The sequence below is a fragment of the Pipra filicauda genome, unplaced genomic scaffold, assembly GCF_003945595.2.
Source record: "Pipra filicauda isolate LSUMZ 115617 unplaced genomic scaffold, ASM394559v2 scaffold123_size2130275_pilon, whole genome shotgun sequence".
In the NCBI taxonomy this organism is placed as follows: Eukaryota; Metazoa; Chordata; class Aves; order Passeriformes; family Pipridae; genus Pipra; species Pipra filicauda.
Window position 1 is genome coordinate 114,868 of NW_024103696.1, and position 25,808 is coordinate 140,675.

Sequence of the window (25,808 nt, forward strand, 5' to 3'; positions counted from 1 at the left end):
GAACCATTTCCAGAGCATCCAGTTAACATCCTCACTCCCTCAGCAAAAAAAAAGCCTTTTATGAACTTTCAAAACATGGCACACGTCTGAGGTTCACCATGTCAACCACTGATAATTACTTGTATGGTATAAAATTTTAGATTACAGGATCAGTACAAATTTCTTGAGGATTTTTCAAAGCCTTACAATGAATTTATGCAAAACACACTACGAAGGCTACCATACTGTAGGTCCTGTCAACAAGGACTAAAACTTGCTCAACAAGCTATGCTACTTCAAATCCTTTATTTCAGTGTCAACTATAAGGCCACTGAATTTTTGTTTGATATGTTTTTTTGGGTTTTTTTTCCACACATATGGGTAATGTGCAATATTTACAACAAAGCACACAAAACCAGTCACTTTTTCCCCCATCTTCAATCCCAGTCTTCCTTTCCTATGCTATGCAAGAATGACTATGCAAACCACCATCTTTAGTTCCATTCAAAATACACATTACAAATTCATAATTTTTAGTTAGTTTCATTATAAAAGTAAGGAAAACATATGAGCAAGACTGTAAGAAAATGACCAAAGGACTATTCTTGATGAACCTTATCTTGGCTGATACATGGAGCTTCTAGAAAAAGACATTAAAATATTTTTTTTTGTTCAAGTATATAGTGCTGCAAAAGAACCCAAACATTAATCCTTATTAAAATTAATAGTCAAAATAAACCAAATTTGATGTTTGAACTTATAGCCTCTGCTCTTTGTAACGCATATTAACATGATCTTCTCTAACAAAAATATCTGTGCTACCAAAAAAGGATGGACCTACAGTAACAGTCTTGCTGAATACTAATGGGTGCCTTAAGCAGAGGAAGAAGTATTAGGATACCATGCAGGTTTACTGAACTCACCTGACAGAGGTGCAAAACCATTTTCTAGGAGCAGACATGCATGCACAAAAGTAAGAACATGATTGCAAGTAACAGACTTTCATGACATGACACACAGCATCTTCAAAATGAACAAGAAAACATCCAGATAAAAATAAAATGTAAAATTTCAGGGTTCCTCACCTCTCGCTTTGCAAGTAGCACATTAGGAACAATATGAGGCAGGCAGCGTCCCAACATTAACATGACACTTTTTTCACTGTCTGCAATCCGAGATACCTAGAAAACCAAGTTGCTTGTTTGCTTTTTTTAAAAGAAGCACAGGGACAGAAAAATATCCTTTCAGAGGACTAAGGGTTACAGCAGGCTGACCACTTACCAGAAAAATACTTAAATTACTCCCACATATTAAGCTGTAAGTTTTTGATCTATCAGTAACTTCAAAAGCATGAATCCACTGCTAGAGACTCAAACCTTCCCAGTAATTACACATCTATCACTAGGTTTCATATTTAAGCTGAAATCTGAAAGCACATCCTTATTTCTTAAGTTTCATGCACATAGATTCACCTCTCCATCTATGCTCATGTCTTGTTTCAAAGCAATTATTGCTTGTTTAACTACGGCTACCATGCAAAACAGAGGCTCTTTTAGTTTACGTCAACTGGGAAATATACCTCTGATCCCAAACGGCTGTCTGCTGACATCCGACAGAAAGACAGTAGTGCTTGATGGAAAGCTGGTGACAATTTCCTGAAACATCATAAAAAAGGGAGTGGGGGGAAAAAAGCATAAATCAGAAAGTTGATAAAACAAGTCCTTTCATTCTTGTTTACTCGGCTAGGCAAAATGACGCTCAGAAAGCATGTTTTAAGTGAAGCATAATACAGAAGTTTTTGTTTAAAATCATTGTTGACTTTCAAGGTGTTTAGTTTGTCGCAAGACAAAAAACCCGTGTGGCCTAATTAAGAAGTTACTTTTAGTTCCGAAAAATGTAACATCTTTCAAACTGCTGCACAGACAAATATAGGACTAAAGCATGAAGAAAAGGAAGCTTTAGCAATACAACAGGAAGCACACAATTATGCAAACAGAGGGGTGTGGGCACAGAAATCACAAGAAACAGTATTTTTTTCTGTTTTTGCTTAATGCTCTGATTCTGCACATTGCATAAAAGCATTTGAGTAGTCAGTCAACTTACAAGCTTCAGCATTATATAGAGATTGCTCAACCACCACTTTGGGATTGAAATGTTGGATTCGAAAGCATAGCCAGAAACTCACAATTAAATTTAAATTGCTGTCTAAGCCCTCATACAATGTGTATCTGTAGAAGCACTGCCTCATGGCCACACACAGCACCAGCCAATGCAGCTGAGCTACTCAAAGCGCTAAGCATACATATAAAATCTGATAATGGTCTCAAAACACCCTTGTCCCAAGAGGATAATTTGGCAAAAATGTTCTCAGAAAACTGTTACTGACCATTACACTACACAGGCAAAACAGCATCAGCATCCTATTTTTCCTCATAATAACGACTTCCTCTGCCTTATCTGAGGCCTGTACTTAGATGCTAATCTAATGCTGCTATATTTAAAGAGGAAAATCAACATTTGTCTTCCAAAACACGTACAAAAAGTATCTCACTCTATATCCATCTGCTGTTTGAATCCTCTAATGACACTATATCAGCTTAAGAAAGGAGGCACAATTCCTATTTCTTATGTGGAAACTGGTATCATCTTTGAACTCTTAAAATTGCACCTGAGTGCACAAAATCCTACACACATCTAATTATGTCCATGGACATATATTTTTATCTAATAGATTGAAATATAACACTATAGTAAATACATTTTACCTTTGCTAACCAAAAAATCACATTAAGAATCAAAGTTCCTACTTATAACTGTTTAAACTAATCTAGGAGGATACACATAAATACACCAGTTTTCCTCCTCTTACTATTTAAAAAATACGATCAGATTTTATATTTACTACGTAGAATCAAGTTTCTTTCTTGACAGCACAGGTTTTTAAACCATATTTTAAATTTCAATGAAGGAAGCATGTTTTACTTCTAGTCAGCTTGGTTTTGTGCAAGGTTCATTTTAGAAAAGTTACTAAACTACTTAAATGCTAGCCAATTGTAAAGAACTTCTGTTAAACAATAAGTTAGTCCCTATTCTGTAAAATATTCTTGACTGACAGATTTACAGGTTCTACTAAAGCCTTTACAGTTTTTTTACACTGGAAGAACAGGAGCAAGCCTTGCACTTGATGGCTATGCTGGACAGAAACAATGAAAGACCCAAGCCTCTTGCATACAAGTCAGTGGAAAGTCTCTTCAAGACGCCACTAGTGAAGATGTTCAAATATATGAAACTATGATGAATACAAAACCCAAGCATTACTATTCTATTCTGTATAACACCACCACAAGAGTGAATTTACTCAAAAAGCCAGGACTGCTATATACAGACACCACCTTGTATATGGTGCAAATTACCAAACACCTTAAATTAGTTGAATAAATACATGTGGTGCACTCTATTTAAACTGCTGCTACTGCTTTCTACTGCAATCTGTTAGATGAGGCATTTTTCCAATGATGGCCATGTCCTCATTTGCCATCATGCATGCACAGCTGCTCTAAGTGCAGTCACACAAAGCAGGCTCACTTGCTCTTCTATCCTCTCTTCCCATCTGGGCAAGATTTATGCCAAGAATCCACTCTCTAGATACAGTAGTAACAATCTTGCCTTTTAGGATAGAGACTTAGTTTTTAATCTCTCTTAATACATTCTGAATAAATTGTAGTAATTGTCTCCTACAAATAACCACCCTTGGGTTGAAATCAATAAATATCCAGCACTTTTATTGTGCTGCTTCTTCCACAGATCTCAAAATACTTAACAAATAATGTATCTTTTAGTGAAAAATATTACTGTGTTATTAAAAACCTAGTGCATAATCCAGGAAAAAAATTTAGTACTACATACTGTTCTATAAAATTTTGTATCAAATATGGTTTCCTTTGACCCTTCGTTGAGGTGTTAAGCCCAAAGCAGAGTACAAAAATAGCTACATATTACACAGACATTACTTATTTCTGCAGTGAACTGCATTTGAGGGGACTTCTGAAGTTAACTCAATGGGGATTCATGGCTTCATTGAACCACTTTTCAAATAAATCCATGTGCTGTTATATTTAAAACAGCTGTGAGCAGCAAAACAAATGCTGTTCTTCTAGACTCTACTGTCATAAATCCCACTGGAAATATGCAGTTCCTTCCTCAGTCAGTGATTTAATCCTATTTTGATACACATCCTCACTATCCCCAAACCATCAATCTAATATTCATGCACTTAATGCCACCCAGCACTCACCGTCACTCTGAGCAAACAAACTTGCAACAAGCCACAAATGAAAGTAGGCAGACAAGTATTTAGCAACCCATGTACAACAGATCTAAGTCTTGATTATTACCTAGTCTAAATATTCAGCTAAGATACGAGAGAAATTTAAAAAGAAAAACTCTGGAAAGCTTAAATCAAACCACTGACCATTCTTCAGAAGAATCTAAGCTGTTTTATTTTCCTGTTAAACACCAGTATATTCAACTAAAAGAGAAGAAATTTGTCATGAGACTCTAAAGTACTGTATTCAAAAATCAGAAATCATTCCTCCTGTCCAATTCTAAAGTTGATATCCCTGAAAAAGTGCTCCTGATCCTAGAAGTCAGTGCAAGAAGTTCAGATAATCCAGAGAAAGCAGGATACTTAAGAGTTTACAAGAAAAGGTAATTACTAGCAAGGGTAGCAACTCCATTTTATAGTTATTCTTCTTCTTCCCCCTCCAACAGCTTGCATTTATATTCCATCTGCAGAGAATGCCACACAGATTTCTACTTGGTATTTTCAGACAGAAGATATTTCTAGAAGCATATTACAGTATCAACACCAGCAGAAGAATGCTACATGAACTGACAAAATACAAAGCAAGATAGCTGCCTGCTTCCCTAGCAACAGCAACAATAAGATTGTAAGGTGATCTACTTGCACATCTTTGTCCACAGTGGTAGTATTAAAAGCTGTACATATCCTCCTTAAGTCTGTGGTACATGTTACTCCCGATGGCTACACAGTGGTTTATTCTACCACTTAACGAACAATTCACTTCCCCTCTTCACTATAAAAAGACTTTTATAGATTGGAGAGGCTTTCTCAAGAACTCTTAGACACACAAACTCAATCTCCAAGGAATAACACCACATGAATACCTTATTTTAGTTAAAAGAATCATAGCTACCCAGTGAAGACTTGCCCCAAAATCAAACGTCAAAAAAGCCAAGTGCCATCAGATACCCTTTCTGATAATTCAAAAAATATATAAAAATGTACTGCTCTCTTAGATACTCTGAGTTATACATAGAAATAACAAAAATTTTTTTTCCAACAACTCTTCAAGCAGAACAGAAGATAATCATGAAATTATAACTTAAAAGAGAATCTTGTTTTCCCATTCACTATTCTGATTTTATCTATTTTTTGCTGCAGCAAACAGGACTGGTTTTAGAAACAAGCAGAAGGCAAAAAGAAACACTGAAACTTAATACTGAAACTGTACGTTTGTCATGTGTACTCCCTCCTAAAAAGATTAGGAACAATATAAAAATATCAGTACTGTATCCTAGAGGTATGGTAAGTATTTTACTTGCATTCAAAACACACATGATCTATTCATGTGGCAGAATTTTACTGTTAGAAAACATCTACTCTCTTTACAAGAATTTTTAATTATAGCATGCCAGTTTACAACCTATCACTAACCTATTAGGTTTATCAAAGTGGACTGCAGTTTTAGATGATGGAGCACGTGAGGACAGTTTCTCTGTCTCTTTACAGGGCACAGAATTTAGCATATCGTCTTTAGAAGTCCTTGAGTCCACTTCAGCAGATAAAGCAAGGCTTGTTTCCTCGGTGTTTCCATGTTTATTGTCATTCTCAGAGCTCTTGATATCCAAGTACCGTCCATTGTCCTCTGAGACTGTGAGAGGCACTTGTTTTAAAGGATGGGGAGCTACACCATAAACTGTTGACACAGCAAAGTTTTCATTCTTGAGAAGATCTATTTCACTGGAAAAGGAAAGGCAAATGAAATATTTCTGTAGCCTTCATAAGAATGCTGTTCAAATCACAAGACTGAAGCACAGAAATAAGGACAACGTACTGAAAAGAGCTCCCTCCTCAACTCCAGTATGTGCACACCACAGTACTAAGGAGTTACAAAGCTAAGAGAAAAGAAAACCTATGCAAAATACATCAGATTATGTTTCAAAGAAATAAAGAAGTTACATTGAAAGAACAAAATTGATTACAAAATTAAATTATATGCGCAATAATAGATATAATCAGTTTGAAGTCTCTTCCTTTTCTAATGACATACCATGTATTGAAAAGGAAAGACTGCCCTGCCCTGAAGAATTCCTAGTCATTTCATACCTGTAAGTTGTATGTTTCCATATATGTGCTAGAAAAACACTTGAGAAGTTATCCAACATTTATCAGCAGTTGAGTAGATTGGTAAGTACATACCTCTCAAGTCTTTGGATTTGTTCCATCAAAGACCATTTCTCACTGTTTAACACACTGATTTGATCTTCTAATTTTTGCACTATTAAACATTGCTAAATACAAGATAGAAAAAAAGAGTTTAGTACAATAAAGTAATATTGCAAACAGATGTAACATTTCTTCTGTACAGTCTTACTTCTATTGACTGTGGTGTTGTTTCAAATACAGGGATGGTCCCAAGTATAGGAGTATCAGCCTCAAACTCATCGTCTTCTACACCAACGGATGCATCCACCACATCTTTTGCAGTAACATGATGGTTTCCAAAGTCACGGTAGAGTTGTAACAGGTCAGGAGGTTTTGGAATGTTCAATCCTACATCATCCCAAAGTTCAAAATCCTTCAAAGGAATTAAAAAAAACTAAAGCATACAAATACTTCCTTTTATTTTTGTTTCTCTTCCTCATTTGGCCACAGGCCATACAATAGCGAAATAATTACATCAAGACTGCATTGTAGTAAAGCAGATGAAAGCTTAAATCAAACAGCAAGAAATAATAGCAGAGAAAGGATCCACTTCATGAAGCAATGCACTTTCATCCTAAAGGTAGCTCTAGGTAACATAATAAAGACAGATTACAATTTATCTTTTTTCTAGGACATGAACACTTTTTAGAATCAGAAACAACATTGTTCAAATTCTAGCAGAAGCCAGTGGAGCTGATAGAAGGCTTTCTACTGATAGAGGTATTGGTTTTGTTCCCATTTCAGCCACAAGTACAGGTGTAATTTCCCAGAGGCAGACTGTTACAGTACCGCAGAATCATTTAGAACATTAGACATAAAAGCGATCATCTTAGCTATGTTTGGAAAGATCCAAGATAACACCTTATGACAGAGAGCTTCTTCAGTGCTGTATTAAATGACACAGGGTCATTAAGTACACTCACATATATGCCCAGATCACAAACAATGAGTAAATTGTATATCCTGCACAAATCAACTGAGTATGATTTAAGGAAAAGATTATGTTCAAGATCCAGATCTGTCACATCAGAATCCAAGAAAGTATACAGGTACCTATAAACTCACAGTAATTCGCTTCTTGTTTTGCTTCCTTTAAAGAACACACTGTTTCCTTCCTATAATTTTTGGGAAAATACCCACAAACTGCTGTGTTTTCAAACCAAGCTTTATATATGAAAATGCTAACTAACATATTTAACTTTTAGAGTAATCATATATATATCTGAAGTGAACCACATGCTCAGGAGAAGTCATTTTAATTCACTTGAGTTTATGACAAGATCAGAATATGGCAAGCAAGCACGTAAAAAAAAAACCCCAATCACAAGCAAACTTTACCTGATCATGATTTTCATCTGAAAATGTTATTGATGTAAGCTTGTAACTATTCTTCAATAAAAATTCATTAACTAGGAAGTTTAGAGCTCTTTTCTCAAGAGGTCTGATTGGCTCCTGGAAAAAAAGAAAACAATACACTACATCTTTGGTTCATCTTTATTCCTGTCATAAAGTCCATGCAAAGCTCAGTTATCACCAGCCACCTACCTGAATTTCAGGACTTGATTTATAATTTTTTCGTTCCTGCAAAGGAACTTCATTTTCTGGGGAGGAAAAAAAAGTAACTAAATTTTACTCTCTCATAGAGGATGAGCTCAGCTACTTCTACATTGTTCAAAGTAGAGACTTAAGAAAAGGTTTATGTACACCACCTGCAGCCTGAGTCAGGTTGGCTCGAAGGGCCTGTATGGTCTCCTTGGCTTTCCGTAGTTCAAACTCCAGGACTGGACAGGGATTTGGATTAAACATACACAGGCATCCAACCAAGGCAAGGGAAACAAAAATAAAATATAAAAAGCAAGGATGGGTGTGAAAAAAAATATACTGTTTGTATTAAACAGAAAGCATGCAATCTTTATGGAACTTATGAACACATGCAGCAGAGTTGGTCTGAAAGCAAACTGGTGAAGGTTTTCCATAGTTTCATTGGCCTTAAGTTAGCTAAATCAAAATTTCAAGCTGTCTGACAAGGACTCGCTGTAGGGTTTTGGGATAGTATTTGGGAGCTGATATTGTCAAATGTTTTGATTTCTTGGGGCAAGGGGAGTATACAGGCAATCAGAGCACAGATCTAAAGGAAGCAAATAGGTGCTGTCAGCAGAGGAAGCTGTCTCCATGTAGCAAAGTTTAAACCATGAAGTGAATGTACTGTCCCGTTGAGACTACAGACTTCTGGAAAAAATTATACACTGAAATTTTAGTAGTTTAAAGGGGAGATTTTGAAACATACTTTATTTTACTGCACAAAACAGAGTAGTTTTAAATCTCTATTTAAAAATAGAAGAGTCTTAGGAATACCCTAGAGTTGATTAAGATTTTGCGTTCAATTGAATACACTGAAGAGATGCACAACCAAAAAAAAAAAAGCCAAAAAAGCAGCTCTTCTACAGTACTTATAAAGAAATCTGAAACAAAAAAAGCCTTTGCTCCATTATTCTTAAAAGTTTATAGTGATTCCAGACTCTACAACACTTTAAAAGACCTAGAGTCAGCTTTAGAGTCAAAAATATGTAATTCTAGCAGCTGCTATCACCTACTTCTCCTCTCCACTCCCCTGGTCACTGTTATGTGTTTCTCATGTTCCAGTGTTTCCTCCAAAAAGAGCCAGTGGTGCTTTGTTTGCACTGGGGTTTCATGTGTTTTGATACTGAGGTCATGTATGGTGGTTTAAATTTTAAAACCCTGTACTTCTGCAAAACATAGAGCAAATGTTCTTTTAATAGCCATTTACAATTAGACCATCTAAGGGAACCTGTTTAAGGAATTACCAGATAAATACATGCATTTAATTAATTCTCAGATTAATCTAATCACACTCAAAATATACAGTTACCAGAAAGAAGGACTCTTATACTTAACTAGAAAAGATGAGCACAAGACAGTTACAATACTGAACTGTTAGATAGCCTATTCAGAATATTTTAATGTCTACCTTATTCCCATGCAAAAAAAACCCGTTGTAGCTGCTTTTAATAAGAAAATATCAATGATACCTTTAATCACTGCCTGGAAACAATTTAACACGGATTTTTGAAATATGTACATAGAGGACAATGCATTGCAGAATCACTGCATTGGCTCTAGATTGCATGAAATGCTACTGAAGGTTGCAAATAAAAATGTTTCCTCTTTTGAGCATCTGTCGCTAAGACTTTTGATAATTAGCACGCATGGAAAAAAGATTCACTCAGTTTGCAAATTATCCATAAAAACTGAAGGAGTAACTACAGTACACCACATTTGCTACATGAAAATAACTAGTTTGATGCACAGAATTTTACTGCAGCAATACAAAAGCGCAACTGAGGATACAATGAATAAAATATGTAAAATCTCTCTAGTATTCAGCAATGCTGATCTGCAAATACTTCTGTGCAACAAAGTTAGAAAATGTTCTCATAGTTAAGTACCTAATTTTAGCACTTCCTTGCATTTGAGTTACTTATTTACAGTTACAATTCTAAGTTGTAAACTACTAATTTGTTAGTTTTTGAAAATTGTAAAGAACTCAAATTGAGTAATTTTTCTGACAGAAATGACTATGTGTTAACATTTTACTCTTGTAAAATATTTTCAAAGACCAGAACAGTTGCAGATCAGGAGTGCCCTGCACTAGAATGATATAAATAATAAAAAAAGTTAGAAAAACAACACAAACTATAAAAACTCAGGAAATCCCAGTAAGGAAAATAGGAATAAGACATGTCTGAAGGCGTGGAAAGCCAAAAAACTCATGTCAGACAAACCCATGTCAGACGGCAAGAATTAATTTTTAGTGAACTGTGATGATGCTGAAAATTCTTAGACACCATTAGGACTTTACCCATTCAACCTTAAAAGTAGATGACTCTGCTGCATGTTTTTCTGTTACACAGATTCTAGACATGGTATATTTGAGAAGCTGTCACTTCGCAGCCACACAGTTCTACTATGACACAGCATTGTTACAGTTGTACCTCATCTATCCTTACTAATGCCACCATTATAATTGCCACCGTACAAACCTGGATGATTTCGAGTAGGTCACAAATTCAGCTTATATTTGAAGAACTTTGTTTGTATTTTTGTTATATAAGCATAAATACTTGTAAGTATCTATAACATAATTTCAATCAAATGTTAAATTATGATAAAAAGGTCTTTATTTTAGAAGTTATACTGAAATGTGATCTTCTACCAAAATCTGTAATGATTTTTAACTCAGCATGTGTACTAATGAAATCAACACTGGAAATCTCTTAAATAAAAAGGCAACTTCTAACCCCGTTCTTTGTAACCATTATCAAGTACTGACTTTAAACATAATAACCTGATCTGTCTCCCCCTCTCCTTCTGTTAGGAAGCTGTAGTACCTTAGAGAAGTTACACCTTCAAAAGCATTGATAAAGCCAGCTAAAGTTTAACTTCATGCTCAAGTGAGCTGATAACATGTAGAACTCATTGCACCTGGTGAAGGAGCAGACACTCCTCAAATGATACACAAAAGCTTTGCTGCAGATAACCTTGGAAAGAACCCAAGTGACACTCCTCTACATCAGGAAAGCAGAGAACAGAAATTTGGAGCCTTGAGCTCAGTTTATCTTCCTGCCAGGAAAGGGCATTTCTGAACAATCTGGCTTGCCTTAGGGGAGACAAATTGAAATGGATCTCTTGCTTCTTATTTATAAAAAGAACTCTAATTGCTACATCTACCACTCTGAAAATAAATTAGACTTACTCAAAAAGTGAATCTTTCAAGTGAGCAACCAGGCATTAGATAAAGATTTTCAGATTAGCCATTTTTACATGATTCAGTTTTCAAGAAGCTAACCTAACACACCTTAAAAGAGAAGTGTATATCAGGAGCAGCTTGTCTGCTGAGCTTTGACATTTAAAAGTGAAGTTTCCTCAAGGATCTTATTCTATTCACTCATATTTGTTAATGACTTCATAAGTTTTTGGATCATAGGTTGAGAAGCCAGCTATAAAAAACAATCTGAGATTTGGGATGGAACATGCTGAAATCTACATGAACAGCAGTCTTGTGGGGCCAAGGCCAAAAAGCTGAAGAATTAAACAGCATTTCTAAAATTTTTTCAATACTAGCTTTTGTATAAGCAGTATTATTTTCAATTAAACCAGAATTTTACATTTCACTTATGAAATATCTTGTTAGACTTTTGCATACTTCACTATGAAGTATTTCAGACAACAGGAGAAAGGTAGTTCTGTGTTGTGAAGCCACAAGACGGCATTCAGACATTTTCTTTTAAAAGTAGTTCTCCTCTGAAGTATCAAGGGCCCCTGTGCTTACCTAGTTTTCCTCAAACTTTCATATTGTTACAAGCTTTGTTGTTGGTTCCTTAACTGTTATTTTGAGATCTTCCTCCTTGCAAAGTAAATGTAGAACTCCAGATGTCCTAAATCATGCCCTTTAAAACACGTATGATATCCCATTACATTTGATGGATTTGTATATACATTTTGAGTCAATCAGAAAAAATTTAAATTCTCTGACAATAGTTAGCAATGAAGCCACTATCACAAACATACTTCAGGACTTAAGGTGTCCAAAGTCCCACTTTCCTGAAACAAGCACTAAGAAGAAAAACAACCTTATTTACAGTTGTTGTGAAACACTTCAGGACGTAACACAAATAGACCTGAACCAGAAAGTTGCATTACAGCATGAGATATGACTACCACACTACGAAGCTTAAGACCAGCATGAGAGTTCATGAGCAAGATAATGGAGAACTTGTTGCCATAGTGGGAAGCCAACACTTGACTCGGCAACCTCATTAATGCTTTTGAGTTAATGAGACAGGACCAGATACAGAGAAAACCTCAACTACAGCAGACTTTTCTTCAGGTTCAACCCTTGGAGACCATCAACCTGGAACGAAATTCAAGAGGCTTACAACTGCTTCACAGGGCCTGAGACAGGAAATGGGAAGACAAAACCCATTTTCAGGATAAACAAACTGTACACACAGTGTTAGCACATGACTGTTGTATTACAGATGCCTTTTGAGTTCTGGTTTTTTGGTTTTTGTTTGTCTGTTTTTTAAGATTTTCCTCTGATTTTGATTGTGCACAAGTAACAGTAATCATTAAAAAAAGAAAATAAAAAGGTCTATAAAAAGCAGAAACTGTGAACCCAACTCTAGATAAATGAAATTCTCAAAAATAATCCAGTGGTTTTTGAGCTTGTCTCTTCCCTTCAAATCCTGACACAGACAGTATTTCATTCTGCTAATTAGAGATACATAGTCTAGCCAGAAATCGATGCTAACATAGGGAGATCTGAGAGCATAATTGATTGAAATGCAATTTGACGATGAGAATTAACTTTATTATCATGAAAAACAAAACGTGTTTTTAAAATTATCAGATTCTTAGAATAGTAGGTGTGAAAGGTAAGTTAGCAATAATAAGGATTCTGAATTATGGAAAGTAGGGGTTTTAGATCACAAGCATACTTGTGCACATGGTCAATTTAAGATGTGGCAGAAGATTCAGTTCCTTAGACTGAATGTCAGATGACCTATTTAAAGCAAATGCTGTGGGTATTTGACTTCAAGTTAGGTATATTCTTATTCCACAGGAAGGGAACAGGTTTTCCATTCCCTCGTTGTTTTATGAAAATTAGTATTTGGAGGAGGTTTTTTAACCCTAATAAATCCTTCAGTACTGAATTTATCTTAGCAGCATTTCAAGCACCGAATACGTGAGTTCAGGTTCAAGACTTATCAATCTTAGAGAACAAGTTATTTCCATCTAGTAAACTGTAAGCTGTAAGGATGCAAGTATTTTTTTTGAACTCTTAGTGGATTACAAATGTATTATCCAAATTGTTAGAAAGCTCTCATTTTCATTAGGATTGGATAGATAATGAAGAATGTTTTCTAAAGTGCAGTTAGTTTTCTCATGCTTATCTACATCCTCAACTTGCATCTTTTTAGTCAAGCTCATATCATCACAGAAGAGACTCACTTCGCTTCCTTCGATCACACTTCCCAAAAGAAAAGTTTACACCAACTCTTCAAAACGTGTTTACTGCTATGCCAAATTTTGATTCTAATGCCAGATGGAATGAACTGGGCTAACAGTTTTGAAATACTGAAATAAATTTTAAAGTCCTTTTGACTTGGAACCAGTTTATGGGTTACATTTAGTGACTGATGTGCATTTATGTCCTTTCTTTCATTTGACTAATGAATTGATATGGAAATCATGCATTCTGTCTAAACTGTAAAAAACAAAGATAGTAGCATGAGAAAGGTGCTCACAAAAAGAAACTACTCAAACCCCACTCTGAGAACTATCAAAAGGAAAATATGGCTATTAGATCATGGCCTCAAGCTTTCACAACAGATTACAATGTTATCTCCTAATCATCAAAGCTCTTCACAGCAAAGAAAGAATTTGAGAAGAAATAAGCAAAATGGACTTCCATTTAAGTTTCAAACTGCATTTGCAGCTAAGAACTACTTCAAAAGCAGAATTTATAAGCCAGAGTTTGTTCTAAGAAGGCACTAGATATGCAAAGTTTTTGAAACCTCTGCTGTCATAATTTTTTCATGTGCAAATTAAATACTTATCCATTTTCTGAAGTTTATTTCCCAGAAAGATTGCTTTAAACAGAACTGAGGCAAAATATTTTAAGCAATTATGACTGAACCAGAATTTTAAGTAGAAATAGGATATTTTGGAAAACTTTGAGTCTTCATGAATATCCAGAAATAATATTCCAGTCTTGCTTTGTTCAAATTCTTATGACGCTTTTTGAAAACTCTGGGAAAAACATCTCCAAAGGGACATAGAAATGTAATGTAAATACCAGACATATAATTTCTTTGTCGATTACATATGAGAGCAGTCAATCAACTATACTGTAATTGTCCAAAATATTGATCTATTGTAGGATTACTTAATTAAATTTAATATTTATTTTTAGGATATATTCATTTCATACTGGGAGCAATCATTATTTTGTTATTAATGTTCCATCAGAAGATTAATGGTTCTACTGGATGTCAATTCTGACTGGGAATATACTTTCCATAAGCACATCTAATCCAATTCAGTTACTAAAGACAGCACTAAGCACAGATCAAACTAGCTCTCTCAGTAATACTATTGACAAGTAATACTGTCTAGAAACAGGAAAATCTACTAAGATGATGAAAATAAATAAAGTATTGGAAAATTGCTTGTTTCTTCCTTGTATTCCAGGACACAATTCACCAGCACTTGGGTTCCTAAAGCAATTTGCTTAGAAGATTAGTTGTCTATTTACAGCTATTGCCTCCTTGAAACAGATTACTTATATTGAAAAAGAGAGTAATTAGATAGTAATAAAAATCTGGAAGTTTCCATATAAATTGAAGAACACTAAGTCCCTATAGTTCTAGACCAGAGCATCAAATACCTGAATTTGCTTCATGTTCATGAATTTAATCCAGTCCTTTAACTCAGTAACACTGACCAGGTAAGAAAAATTAGATTTTCCTACCACTTTTGTTTCTTCTCTCTGGTTCAATACTGGTTGCCATTTCAGACTAACTGAGAGAGAAAAATTTCTGAGTCAAGATCCTTTTCAGAACTGTTACATCAGCCTTTTTGTTGCTTAAGAACATGACAGTGCTTCTGCTAGGAAGCTGGTGGTTCAGAGTACAGACAACAGCATGGAACAGAGACATAGCAGCTTGTATTATTTCAGGTTTCATAAAGCTTGACTATGTGAGCAGAAGTCCCAGCATCGACAACCTTCACGTACTTGTGATATTAAACAGCATTAAGTGACAAGAAGTCACAAGAAGTGACAAGAGTTCTGCAGCAGTTTCTAGAGAGTTTTATTGGGTTTCTCTGCAGAAGCCATGAATAACTTAACATCTGAACTTAGAAAAAAACCTGGACTAGAAAAATACGGTTCACATGCAAAAGAGATTACTAAAATAATCTCAAATATAGAGAGAAGGTTCTGCCTTTGGTGAGATAAAAGATCCTGAAATTAAAAGTGCCAGAGGCCCCTAAATTCAGAAGAAGAGGCAAATAAAGCCACTTCCTTAAACCATTCTTACACAATCAAAGAATCAAATGGGAGAGAAAAGCACTACAGTTAAGATTTGTAGCAAAAAAGATTTATGGAACTAAGTAAATCCCAAATTCGCTCTGGGTTTGGAAATGCTTATTTGACTGATCTACATGAAAGCTATATTTAAGAGATGACTCGAAAGAAATTTTTATATCAGAAATCTATCATCCACGCAGTAGTCACAGAATACTATGTAGAATATTTTAGCATATGTTTCAGCTAGAGAGTAGTAGTCAGTAGACAATATCAAGATACAGTTCTATTGTCAAAAGCTGGGCACAATATTTAAGTATACTGCTTATTTCTACCCTAGCGATATCTGGAATCACACAGAAGTACACCTGACTGAATATTTAGTTATTGTAGTAGAAATGTCTAAAACATGATATCATCAAGTGACTAGTTAAACCACTACAGTGAAGTCTTGTCATCTTCAGAAATGTTAATTTAAATACACTTAACATTCTAAGATCCCTAAATCATACAGAAAACTTACCTGCTACTCTTTCGTCTGTTTCCCTATTGCCATCATCAGAGTATCTTGCAAAATCTAAGGAATCAAGAGTACTGATGCTTCCAGCGCGATCTTAAAGGGGAGGAAAGAAAAAAAAAAGATATCAGAAATAACCCTGAAGAGTTGCCTGTTTTTGACAGAGAAAGACAAAACACATTATAAATTGAAGGCTAAGTAAGTTCTGCAAGACTGAAGTTTTACTGCATTTTCTAAAAGTGTCTCTAAGTAAAGACTACGTCAGAAAATTTGAACAAAAAATACAGCATTGAAACAAGTTCACTGAACAGCCTGTAAGAAATTCACTTTTGTTCCCCCTAAAAGGTGGTGTTTCTACCTTGTACGCAGCAGGTGAGGAGCACTGTAGTGTAGCGCTTCCCCTTTTACACAAGGGCCAGGGACCTTGGCTTGGACATGCAGGTGAGCACTCACAAGAAACCAAAGAGGTACAAACTGTTGTGCCACAGGTTTCAAGCAGTTCTGTTCCCATTCTACAGAAATTTTTAACTGCCCCAAATACGCTACTTCCTTTTCCCATTTTTTGTATTTTGAGGCATGTTACCATGACCAAATACTTTTCTACATCTCCCGATTTAGCCACTAACTTCACTATATACCCACTTAATCAACGCTTACCAAGAAACATATTACCTAAGAAAAGCAAAGGAAGTACAGTTCATGCTACTGCAGGCATAACATTCACATTCTAGAATTAAATTCTTAATTTAAAAAAAGAAAAATGAAAACATTCAAGAAATTCAGTAACAAACACAAGGTTTTGATCTGATCCTGACATTTTTCATTTCAGGGGAAGGAGAAAGAAAAACGATCAAGCAAAATGTAATTTTGATAATTTCAAGTCTGTTGATGCAAACATTCACCTTTTTATCAGAAAAATGCATAAAATACTCAGTAACAGAACTCAAAATAAACTGAACATGTTCCTAACACAATTGAACATGCAGAAATTATATTAAGTACCTTAACATCTTTCCCCTCCCTTTGAAATTAATTTTTATGTAGCGCTTCAGAAATAAATTTAATTACATTAGAGCTGTTGTCACATTAACAAAGAACAAACTCCATAGAGCTGTCAAGAAAACCTCCTAACTGTCAGTGGAAATAGAAGTAATTTCATCACTTGTCAGTCAAATTTTGTCATGACTAACATCTCTAAGTATTTAACCTCTCCTCTCATTCTGCGTTATGTAAAAGAAGTTTTTTGAAGGGTTGTTTTTTTTATTAATTAGTTTCTTTTGTATATTTATGCCTAAGTTGTCCCGTAAGGTCTTGTGACATCCTCTCTACATACAGACCAGCACTGGACTGAAAAAAGAACACCTGGATTAAGATTGATTAAAGCATCTACACTGAAAAGCTACAGAGAATACTAAATTTGCCAACTCTAGCTGAGTGACACAGTACCAAAACAAAAGTGCCTGGCAACCCTAACTTGTTTGTTCCACGGACATAAAGTATATGGCAGTATATAGTTTATATCTAATAACAGGTTTTTTTTCCTATTACTATGCTTTCTCATCCAAATAAGGACTGTTGCTCCTCAATGAGTGTCTATTCAGTAATTGGTTTTAACCCTTATTTTTCATATGCAGATTCTGGTCTTTTCTACTGCATTTTTTCAAGACATTATTCTGATTTAATAATTCTCTCCAGGCTGTCCTATAGCGCTTAGCAGCACAGTACAAACTCTTCTTTTTACGGCATCTTTGCAAAATGGACTGTTTTGAAAATAAACCAGTGGGGAACCACATTGAGTGGTTAAGTCAAAAGTAAACATGAACTTTGCATGCACAGCATGAAAGTCTTGAGAGCTGACTTTCAAAACACCCAACACCTTGATCAGTATGTACGGCTCCAAATTATTTCTTTGGGAGCTGCAAGATCACTTTTTGAAATCCAATTCAAGACTTGAGTTAAAGAAACAGAGATCCCAATGAAAAGCTGATGTTTAAGAAAAGTGAACCAGTCTCATATAGTATTGCTATGGCAAAAACAGAAATACAACTGTTTCGTCCTACAGTCTTGCCATGTTTGCAAGGTAACAATCAGAGAAACAATGCTCAAATTTTCAGGTAAAGTCAACCACATCATTATTACTGAAGCATCTAAAGCCATAGGTAACACCACCTTTTTTTCCTATGACTAATGGCCCACTTTTGAGGCAAGGGCTCTCTCCTGAAAATTGATAAAACAAATCCAGCTATAAAATACAAATGTACTTGCCAAAGCAGCCAGAAAGTTCTTGAAAAAACCTCCAAAAAACAGGTGTCTAGAAAAATGCATGGGGTAATCACAATCTTTGTCAGGATGTACGAAATGGAAGCTGTTTAAGATGATACCGGTGGCTATGAATCCAACAATTTGCCGTATCAATTCGTTCTACAGCTTTAACAGCCCTAGAGAAACTGAACACCAAGGGTTTTTCACCATTTTAACACTCAGAAACGGCCTTATGCACCACATCTACATGCACAGCAGCGATTTGTAGGGTTGAATGTTCACCATTTAGGTTTCTCTTTATCACTATAGTGTTCACAATAACAGCAAACATTTGACACTTTTCATACGGGCTGATGTTACAAACATTCAGATTGATTAAACAAAATGAAAGTCTGCTGAGGAACACCAGCCTCATGGCCTGTTTTCTGCTACGATCATTGCACTCCCCCAGTAACGTTGATCCTCCTTCCCGTTACAAAAAAGCATAGCCCAGCTATCATCACCCCCCCAAGCATGCTGTCATTACTAGAACAAGCCAATTTGGGTGCTAGAAGTCATTATGTCCAGTGTTCAATCTGAAGATAAGGTTTAAAATGAAAAATGTCTTTATGCATTCCATTGGTGGAACTTGAATCTACACAGAGAACTACCCACAGCTATCCAAACAAACAGCTGAAGGAAATGAAACAGTTAACAAAGACAACCTATACACACATACAGGCTGAATGGTATCTTCTCAATTGAGTGTCCCACTAGATGATATACACTGCCAAATTTCAAGTTGTGAAATTAAAACTTAGACAATGCAATGCCAACTAAATGGTCAGTTTGTAATGTATATGTAACATTATCTTATAATGCAACAAGACTTTTACCACTGCTTTGCTATAGGATACTGCCTTTAAAATAAGTGGTGTGGCTAAAGAAGTGCTTCTTGATGGCAAGAGGTCACCAGTGCTGAAGCACTTCAGCTGAGACACCTCCTGGGCAAAGGGGCTCCACAGGCATTAATGAACCATCAGTGCTAAGGCTATACCCTGCCAAGCCCCAGTGCAGGGAAAGCCCAGCCACAGCTCCCACTGAGGCAGGTGCTTCAACCAGTAGGAAAGGAAGCAATGCAGGAGCAGCTCCCTCTGCCTTCAGTGCTGGCACAGCTACTGCCACCCACCTGGGAAGATGGGCTTCCACCACAGCCAGGCTGGGTGAGGTCCAAATGGCAGCTCCACCTCCTCATGCTCACACTGCAAAGCTTGTAGTGCCACATAGTTCTTGCCTGCCCTGGCTACTCCAAAGCCTCTGCCCGAGACAGCTGCGGTAGAGTCAGGGCTCAGGAAAGATCAGGCAGCAAAGGGGCCTGCTGCTTCTTTCAAATGCCATGGCAGCACTAGTGACAAAATGAAGCACCTCAAGGAAGAGCCAAGCATCACACAGGAACTCACACCAGTGGGTTTACACAGCAAAGAGGGATTTCTGATACTATGGTATCAGAGAACATGGAATAACAAGGTGAGAAGGGAAAGCTAAACGAGACAAGAGAAAATATGACCCAGACCTGTCAGATCTATCATTATCAGTAGGGCGATAGCACACAGGTGCTGCCAGGCAGGGCAGTGCTGAGCAGTGCCCAAAGCTGAACAGCAGCAGGCCGGTCCCATCGCTGCACCTACCCAAAATGTCTCTGTGGGGTAACTCTATCTGAGGCCTCACTCCTAACCAACGTCTTTGTAGGCAGTCATCAGCTGAGGTTTAACTCCTAAAACTAATGCCATCATCCAGAAAATCACGCAATAACATCTTATAATCTCAAATTTTACACTTCCATAAAGGATGCACCTGCTCAGCAAAGGATCAGAGGGTGGAAAAGGTACCTCCCTGCTGCCAACTCAACAGCCTTGTTTGCCAGGAAAATGGGAAGGGCTGTTTGAATGAGTGGAATTGGCAAGGGAAGGGCTATGCTCAGTCACATAGCTCACCTGAGGAATGTGAAACATCACCATTTATCTGAAATACCGATAATGGTACTCCACAACACTGAGTGGATGTATTTCAACCACAGTTGAAATATTTTCTGAACTGAAAAGAGAATCTTAAAAAGGAAAAAAAAAATTAATTTTTTAGAAGAAAACAACACATTTCTTCACTTTATTTTTTAATAAAAAATAAAAATCTTAGGTTTAAGTTACTTGGCAAATAATATCAAAGCATAATCTTTCTCCTGAAAAGGAGAAGTACACTTGGGCTGAATTCTGTTTCTTTCCCAGAAGGAAATCCAATGTGACACAGCAGTGGGAACTCATTTTGCTGTCTTGAGGTGTGCATTCTTACCAACAGTCCCCTGTGCAAGGATTTTAGACTTCTTTCTCTGAATTAAAACACTTTTCAAGTAGCAATTAATTTTTGCTAAAAGCTTTCCTAGTGAATAGTGACAAAATAATTGCTGTCAGCTTCATGTTTCAGAAATGGTAAAGCAAAGTAACAAGAATAGTTTTGACAAGGAGGTATCAACACCTGCAGAACATGGATCACCTCAATACGGGACAAGAAAGTGCCATGGGTGCATAGTGGAAAAGTGAAATAGGCTTAGGCTTTTCATAGTACGTACTAGTGAAAAGCCAGGAGAGAGACTGGGATAGTAAAGGAGAGCCTGTGTATAGTTCTTGTCTCCTACCTTTACCAGTGGAATAGGATGAACAAAGTCAGAATGCCAAGATTCATATTGGATACTCTAAGCTAAGAAGTTTTTTTTAATCCATTTGTTAAAAAATGCAATGTTTTTAATTTCATTTGTGAAATTAAAAATCAGGTTCAACACCACACTTTGCTTATTAACTTCTACAATCGTTTAAAATATTGCTTCACTCCAGAGGAATTTCACTTCTTTTCTTATTCCCAGAACTGTCACTAGTACGAAAAGTAGATTTTTGCTGACAGCTCGTGTTCCCTAGGCATATCCAGCTGTCACTGAAAATAGAGCATAACTATAGAAGTAGGAAAATATAAGATCTTGAAGTGATACATCCCCTTCTACTGACTTACACAATATGAAAAAAGTTAAGTTTCATTCACTCTGATGGTAAAATGAGATTATTTTTACCAGCTTACCTAAAGGGACACCAACAGGGATCACATTAACCATATTTTCACATTAGCCATATTTTCACAGTACATTAATAAAACAGAAGTTGCATTCTTCTACAAAACCACATGACATAATCTTTACATGAGCATTTACATTGTAAATCATCTAAAAACATAGACAAACTAAGTGATATTATTTATTGACAGGAAGGCTCAAGAAAAAATATTTAAAAAACTAAACTAACGTTTTAGAAGCAATTTGAATTTATTTTGCAAACATCCAAATCGATTTTTAAAACTACTAGTTGATAAAGCAGCCAAGAAGCTGTCATATTTCCTCTAAGATTACAGGAAATCATATCACCATATACTAACAAGCAACCAAACGGAACATATGAAGACCAAGAACTCCATCTTTTTCCTTGAAATTAAAAGATAAGTAATGATACTACACCTGTATAAGACAGATTCACTTTGCATCTCTAATGAAATGTTCACTTGTACTGAAAAATATCTATAACCCTGAAACCAGATTGTTGCCATATTTTAAAGTGCTGTGCAAAATAGCTGGCTAACCACATTTTAAGGTGATCAGAGAAATAACTGGCTACTGGAAATTGGGGTTTGATTCACATACATATGGAACTAAAAGTGAATCCTTCCCAGTCAAGATCAGAGCAGTCTCACACTGGACATTGCATATACTAGGAAAATACATTTCTCAGTTTAAGCCAAGCTTTACATGAATTACATGGTTATACATGGGATGAAACAGCTGTAGGCAAACAGCTCACACATATCATAGGAAGATACAACCTTTTTTTTGAGATATTAAAAGTCCAAAGTTAATTAGTCTGGATTATAATTTACACCTATCACGCTATGACAAAGCCATCATCTGGACTCCAACGTCCGTCCTCATACATCACTATTTGGAGGAAAAAACCGAAACACTACTTTGCATTTAAAAAAACCAAACCAAACAAAGAACACTCTTTGAAGACCTACCTGATCACCTAATACAGTTCCATTTGTCATTTACTGTAGCATTACCAAATAGGAACATACAACATACCACAGGCTTAGAAAAAACTGTTATGGAACACTGCTCACTATACTGCATACTACAAAGGATTTATATAGAGAATTCTGCATATTCATCCAAGCAGAGCTCTGCTTCCAGGAACATGGAATTTTTAGTTCTTTTTTTTTTTTTTAGTTTAGTGTTTTAGCATTGGCATTAGAAGTATCACACGAGCAACCTAATCCACTAGTAGTAATTTTATTTTATATTAATACACTCTCTTCATTAAATTGAATTTTCCCTACACAGGATTTCACTATGGAGAAACTAACAAGTCTTCTCAGTTCAGTGTCAGATACAACCCTACTTAAAAGTCACCTCAGGTTAATGCCTTCTAGCTTCATCTGAATAAAACCAGATGTTGAAAGTTACATAAGTGAACGACTGAGGCCATCAAAAATTATTCCTTAACATCATCATCTTGATGGCTATTTCTAGAAAAGAAAAAACCCAATAGAATTCCAGGATGCACTTCTCTGCAGCAGTAGAAATAAGCTGCATTTCATACTTGAACTGATCATTGACAATTTGTTTTATAGAAGAAAATTTTTAAAATAGGGAACTGCTAAGGTTTAGTTTTACTATGAATTTTAAAAAAAATAAAACAGGATAATTTAACCAACAAATATGATACAACTTAATATATGGGAGTAAATTAGACTCCAATGTTATGATCACAATACAAATAAAGTTGTTGGGGATTTTATAAATGTCAGAAACCCCTGTAATTACAGCTATATGTGAAAGAATTAAAGCAAAAATTTCTAATTCTGAGATACTCTTTCAGCTCTATGAAAAGTGAGAAGCTATAAAGCCCCCTACTGCAAGGTTTTGCAACTTACAACACATGGACTCTTATTAAGACAAGCTTAAAAGAATCATGTAGTTCCACGTAACTTCAGAAAACATACAGAAGTTTTTCCTGATGAGTTGTGCTATTGCTTTGAATTAAGATCGCCCTCCTTCCAATAGAAAACCCTTCCTGCATGGAAGAACTTCTGGTGGAAAATTCTCCATCCAAAAGAAAATTATGTCATAAAGAGATGAAAGCTGAAACTTTAAGGGGTCTGCAAATCAAAGGTTGGAAAAAAACTATATACATCTGGAAAGGACAACAGTATCTATATTTTATAGAGTATAGATTACCTTTACATTTAGGATGCCCAACCTAACTTTTAAATTCAAAAAAAGATACAGGCAAATCATCAAGTAATCTGATGACAGATCCTAACTGAGAAGTTTCTATGGAAACTACTCAGGTCTGCCACTTTTTTCCTTTTCCTCTATGCTACAAGTACAATGATAGAACTGTTCACTCCTAAGGAAATGTAGATGTATTAATAAGTATTTTAGATCTGCTTCTGTTGACGGTAAAGAGGTCTGCAAACTAGGTATTTTACCTACCTTAAATATTCCAGACCTAGAGAAACTAGCCCCTACAGCCATGCAACAGATGGCCTACTCTCTTCTAGAGATACTGATCTAGAAAAGCGTGTCCTTGAATAACTTGCATTTTCCACTGTCCTGCACAATATCACAGGCAAAAACCAGCAGAAGCCAAGGAAACTGGGAACAGAGGCTATTTGAGAGAAAGAATAAACTTCCTCTTGTATTTATTGGTACATGCTTAAGCTTCCTATTAATACTGAACTCCACATATACATATGTGGATAAACCAAATGGCAAGAGAGAGAGGATTCACAGATGTGGGATAATGCAAAAACTTGAACAGTTTTAATGGTATTCTTTCTACATTAAATCAAAGAATCAAGACATCATGAACTCTTCAACAAATGATCATCACTTCACAGTTTGTATTTGTTGCTACATTATATACCAACTGAAATATGTATGTTGTGCAATGCATATGAATAAATGAATTAAACTATTTAATTGCCCGCAAATGATAGTTAAAATTTCTTTAAGCCTTACCGAATTTCACAAGACAACTCTTGAGTAATATTACTTTGAGAAGTCTTAAATGACTGCTGCGTTTAAAACTTCTGGTATGTTCCAACTTGTTCCTAGCTTACCAGTGCTGGATCTGTCAGCAAAGCAAACTTGATCCATGGCAGCAGATACCTGATCTAGCATAAAACCTTTACAGTAGAAACAGACTTACACAACAATTTTTTAAACCAATTTGAGTCTGCAGAGTAAATTTTACCAGACAAAGACATTCCACATTGCTATGGTAACTCTGGGATGGAATGAAGAACCTTAAAGTAATTCATTGCATCAGGCACTAAATTGCAAGCAGCTAACCTACCAACCTTGCTTTGCAAGTGCCTCTTTTGCTCTCTCCCACATGTTCTTATTCAATGAGACCTGCAGAATTTCAAAGTTGGTATGCTCTGAAAAGACTTCAGACCATTATCAAATGAAAGGGAAACTCAGTTAAGTAAAGCTACCAGAATAAAATTAACTTTCAAGCTGTCAGTGCAATCCACTTACAAATTACCTAGAACAGACATTCCATACTAGTCCATGATGGGCAATCCAGATTGAAAATAGATGATCAATACACTTACCTACTTCATATTAATAACAAGATATAAAAATTCACGGAACGTATATGAGGGTAAAACCCCTAAAGCTACTCGGAGAAAACTAATCTATGCTTGCTGGTCAAGGACAGGAAAAAAAAACAAAACAGCAAAACCCAAACAAACAAAAAACCCCAACCACCAGATATGTAAAACAAACACTTGGTAGATACATTGCAGTAAAGAACTATAAGCCTCACTACCACGACAGGCACATTGCAGAACCTCAACAGAAAGATGAAATTATAAGTAGAACATAGATAGATCTTGCAACCTAGCACAAAAATAACACACTCACTGAACTGGGTTAAGATACAGGTGCACCTGGGCTGATCTCGTGGAGAGCCATACCAAAACCAGGCTGCTGTTAGGGGGAGGCTTACTGCATAGACATTCTCAGACAGCATCCAAATTCAGAGAGTCTGAAATAATTAAGCTGGCCCTGCACAAAACTATTTGAATGTTGCTGCAGTGAACACTGAGGTCCAGAGGGATACAACCTTGGGGAAAGCATCAATCCCAGCCTGACTCCCTACACATGCGCTGCAGTGCACTTGAGCTACCAGAGCTTCCCAAAACAGAACAGTTAAGGGAGAAGCATGGCGCGGAGGTAGGTCTTCCAGCTCATGACCTCAGCTGGCTTCAGCAGAAATCAGAAAGCAGCAACAGCATCAAATTAACTCCATATGCTTGATGCTGCTGAATGGCATTTTCTAAAATGTATC

The 25,808-nt window shown here is 36.1% G+C and overlaps 1 protein-coding gene across 3 annotated transcripts in view; it reads right to left on the bottom strand.

Moving 5' to 3' along the window:
• Positions 1-25,808, bottom strand: part of RELCH (RAB11 binding and LisH domain, coiled-coil and HEAT repeat containing) — a 76,023-nt gene that overhangs the window by 42,323 nt on the left and 7,892 nt on the right. For 2 of the 3 annotated variants that reach the window (XM_027736765.2, XM_027736761.2), the window contains exons 2-10: positions 16,120-16,209; positions 8,197-8,268; positions 8,033-8,088; positions 7,826-7,939; positions 6,657-6,860; positions 6,482-6,573; positions 5,717-6,022; positions 1,559-1,634; positions 1,065-1,160 (exon numbers count right to left, since the gene is read on the bottom strand). In XM_027736765.2, the coding sequence (XP_027592566.1) occupies positions 1,065-1,160; positions 1,559-1,634; positions 5,717-6,022; positions 6,482-6,573; positions 6,657-6,860; positions 7,826-7,939; positions 8,033-8,088; positions 8,197-8,268; positions 16,120-16,209 (1,106 nt within the window). The remainder of the gene's footprint in view (positions 1-1,064; positions 1,161-1,558; positions 1,635-5,716; positions 6,023-6,481; positions 6,574-6,656; positions 6,861-7,825; positions 7,940-8,032; positions 8,089-8,196; positions 8,269-16,119; positions 16,210-25,808) is intronic. The other variant, XM_027736762.2, reaches the window with a different exon arrangement.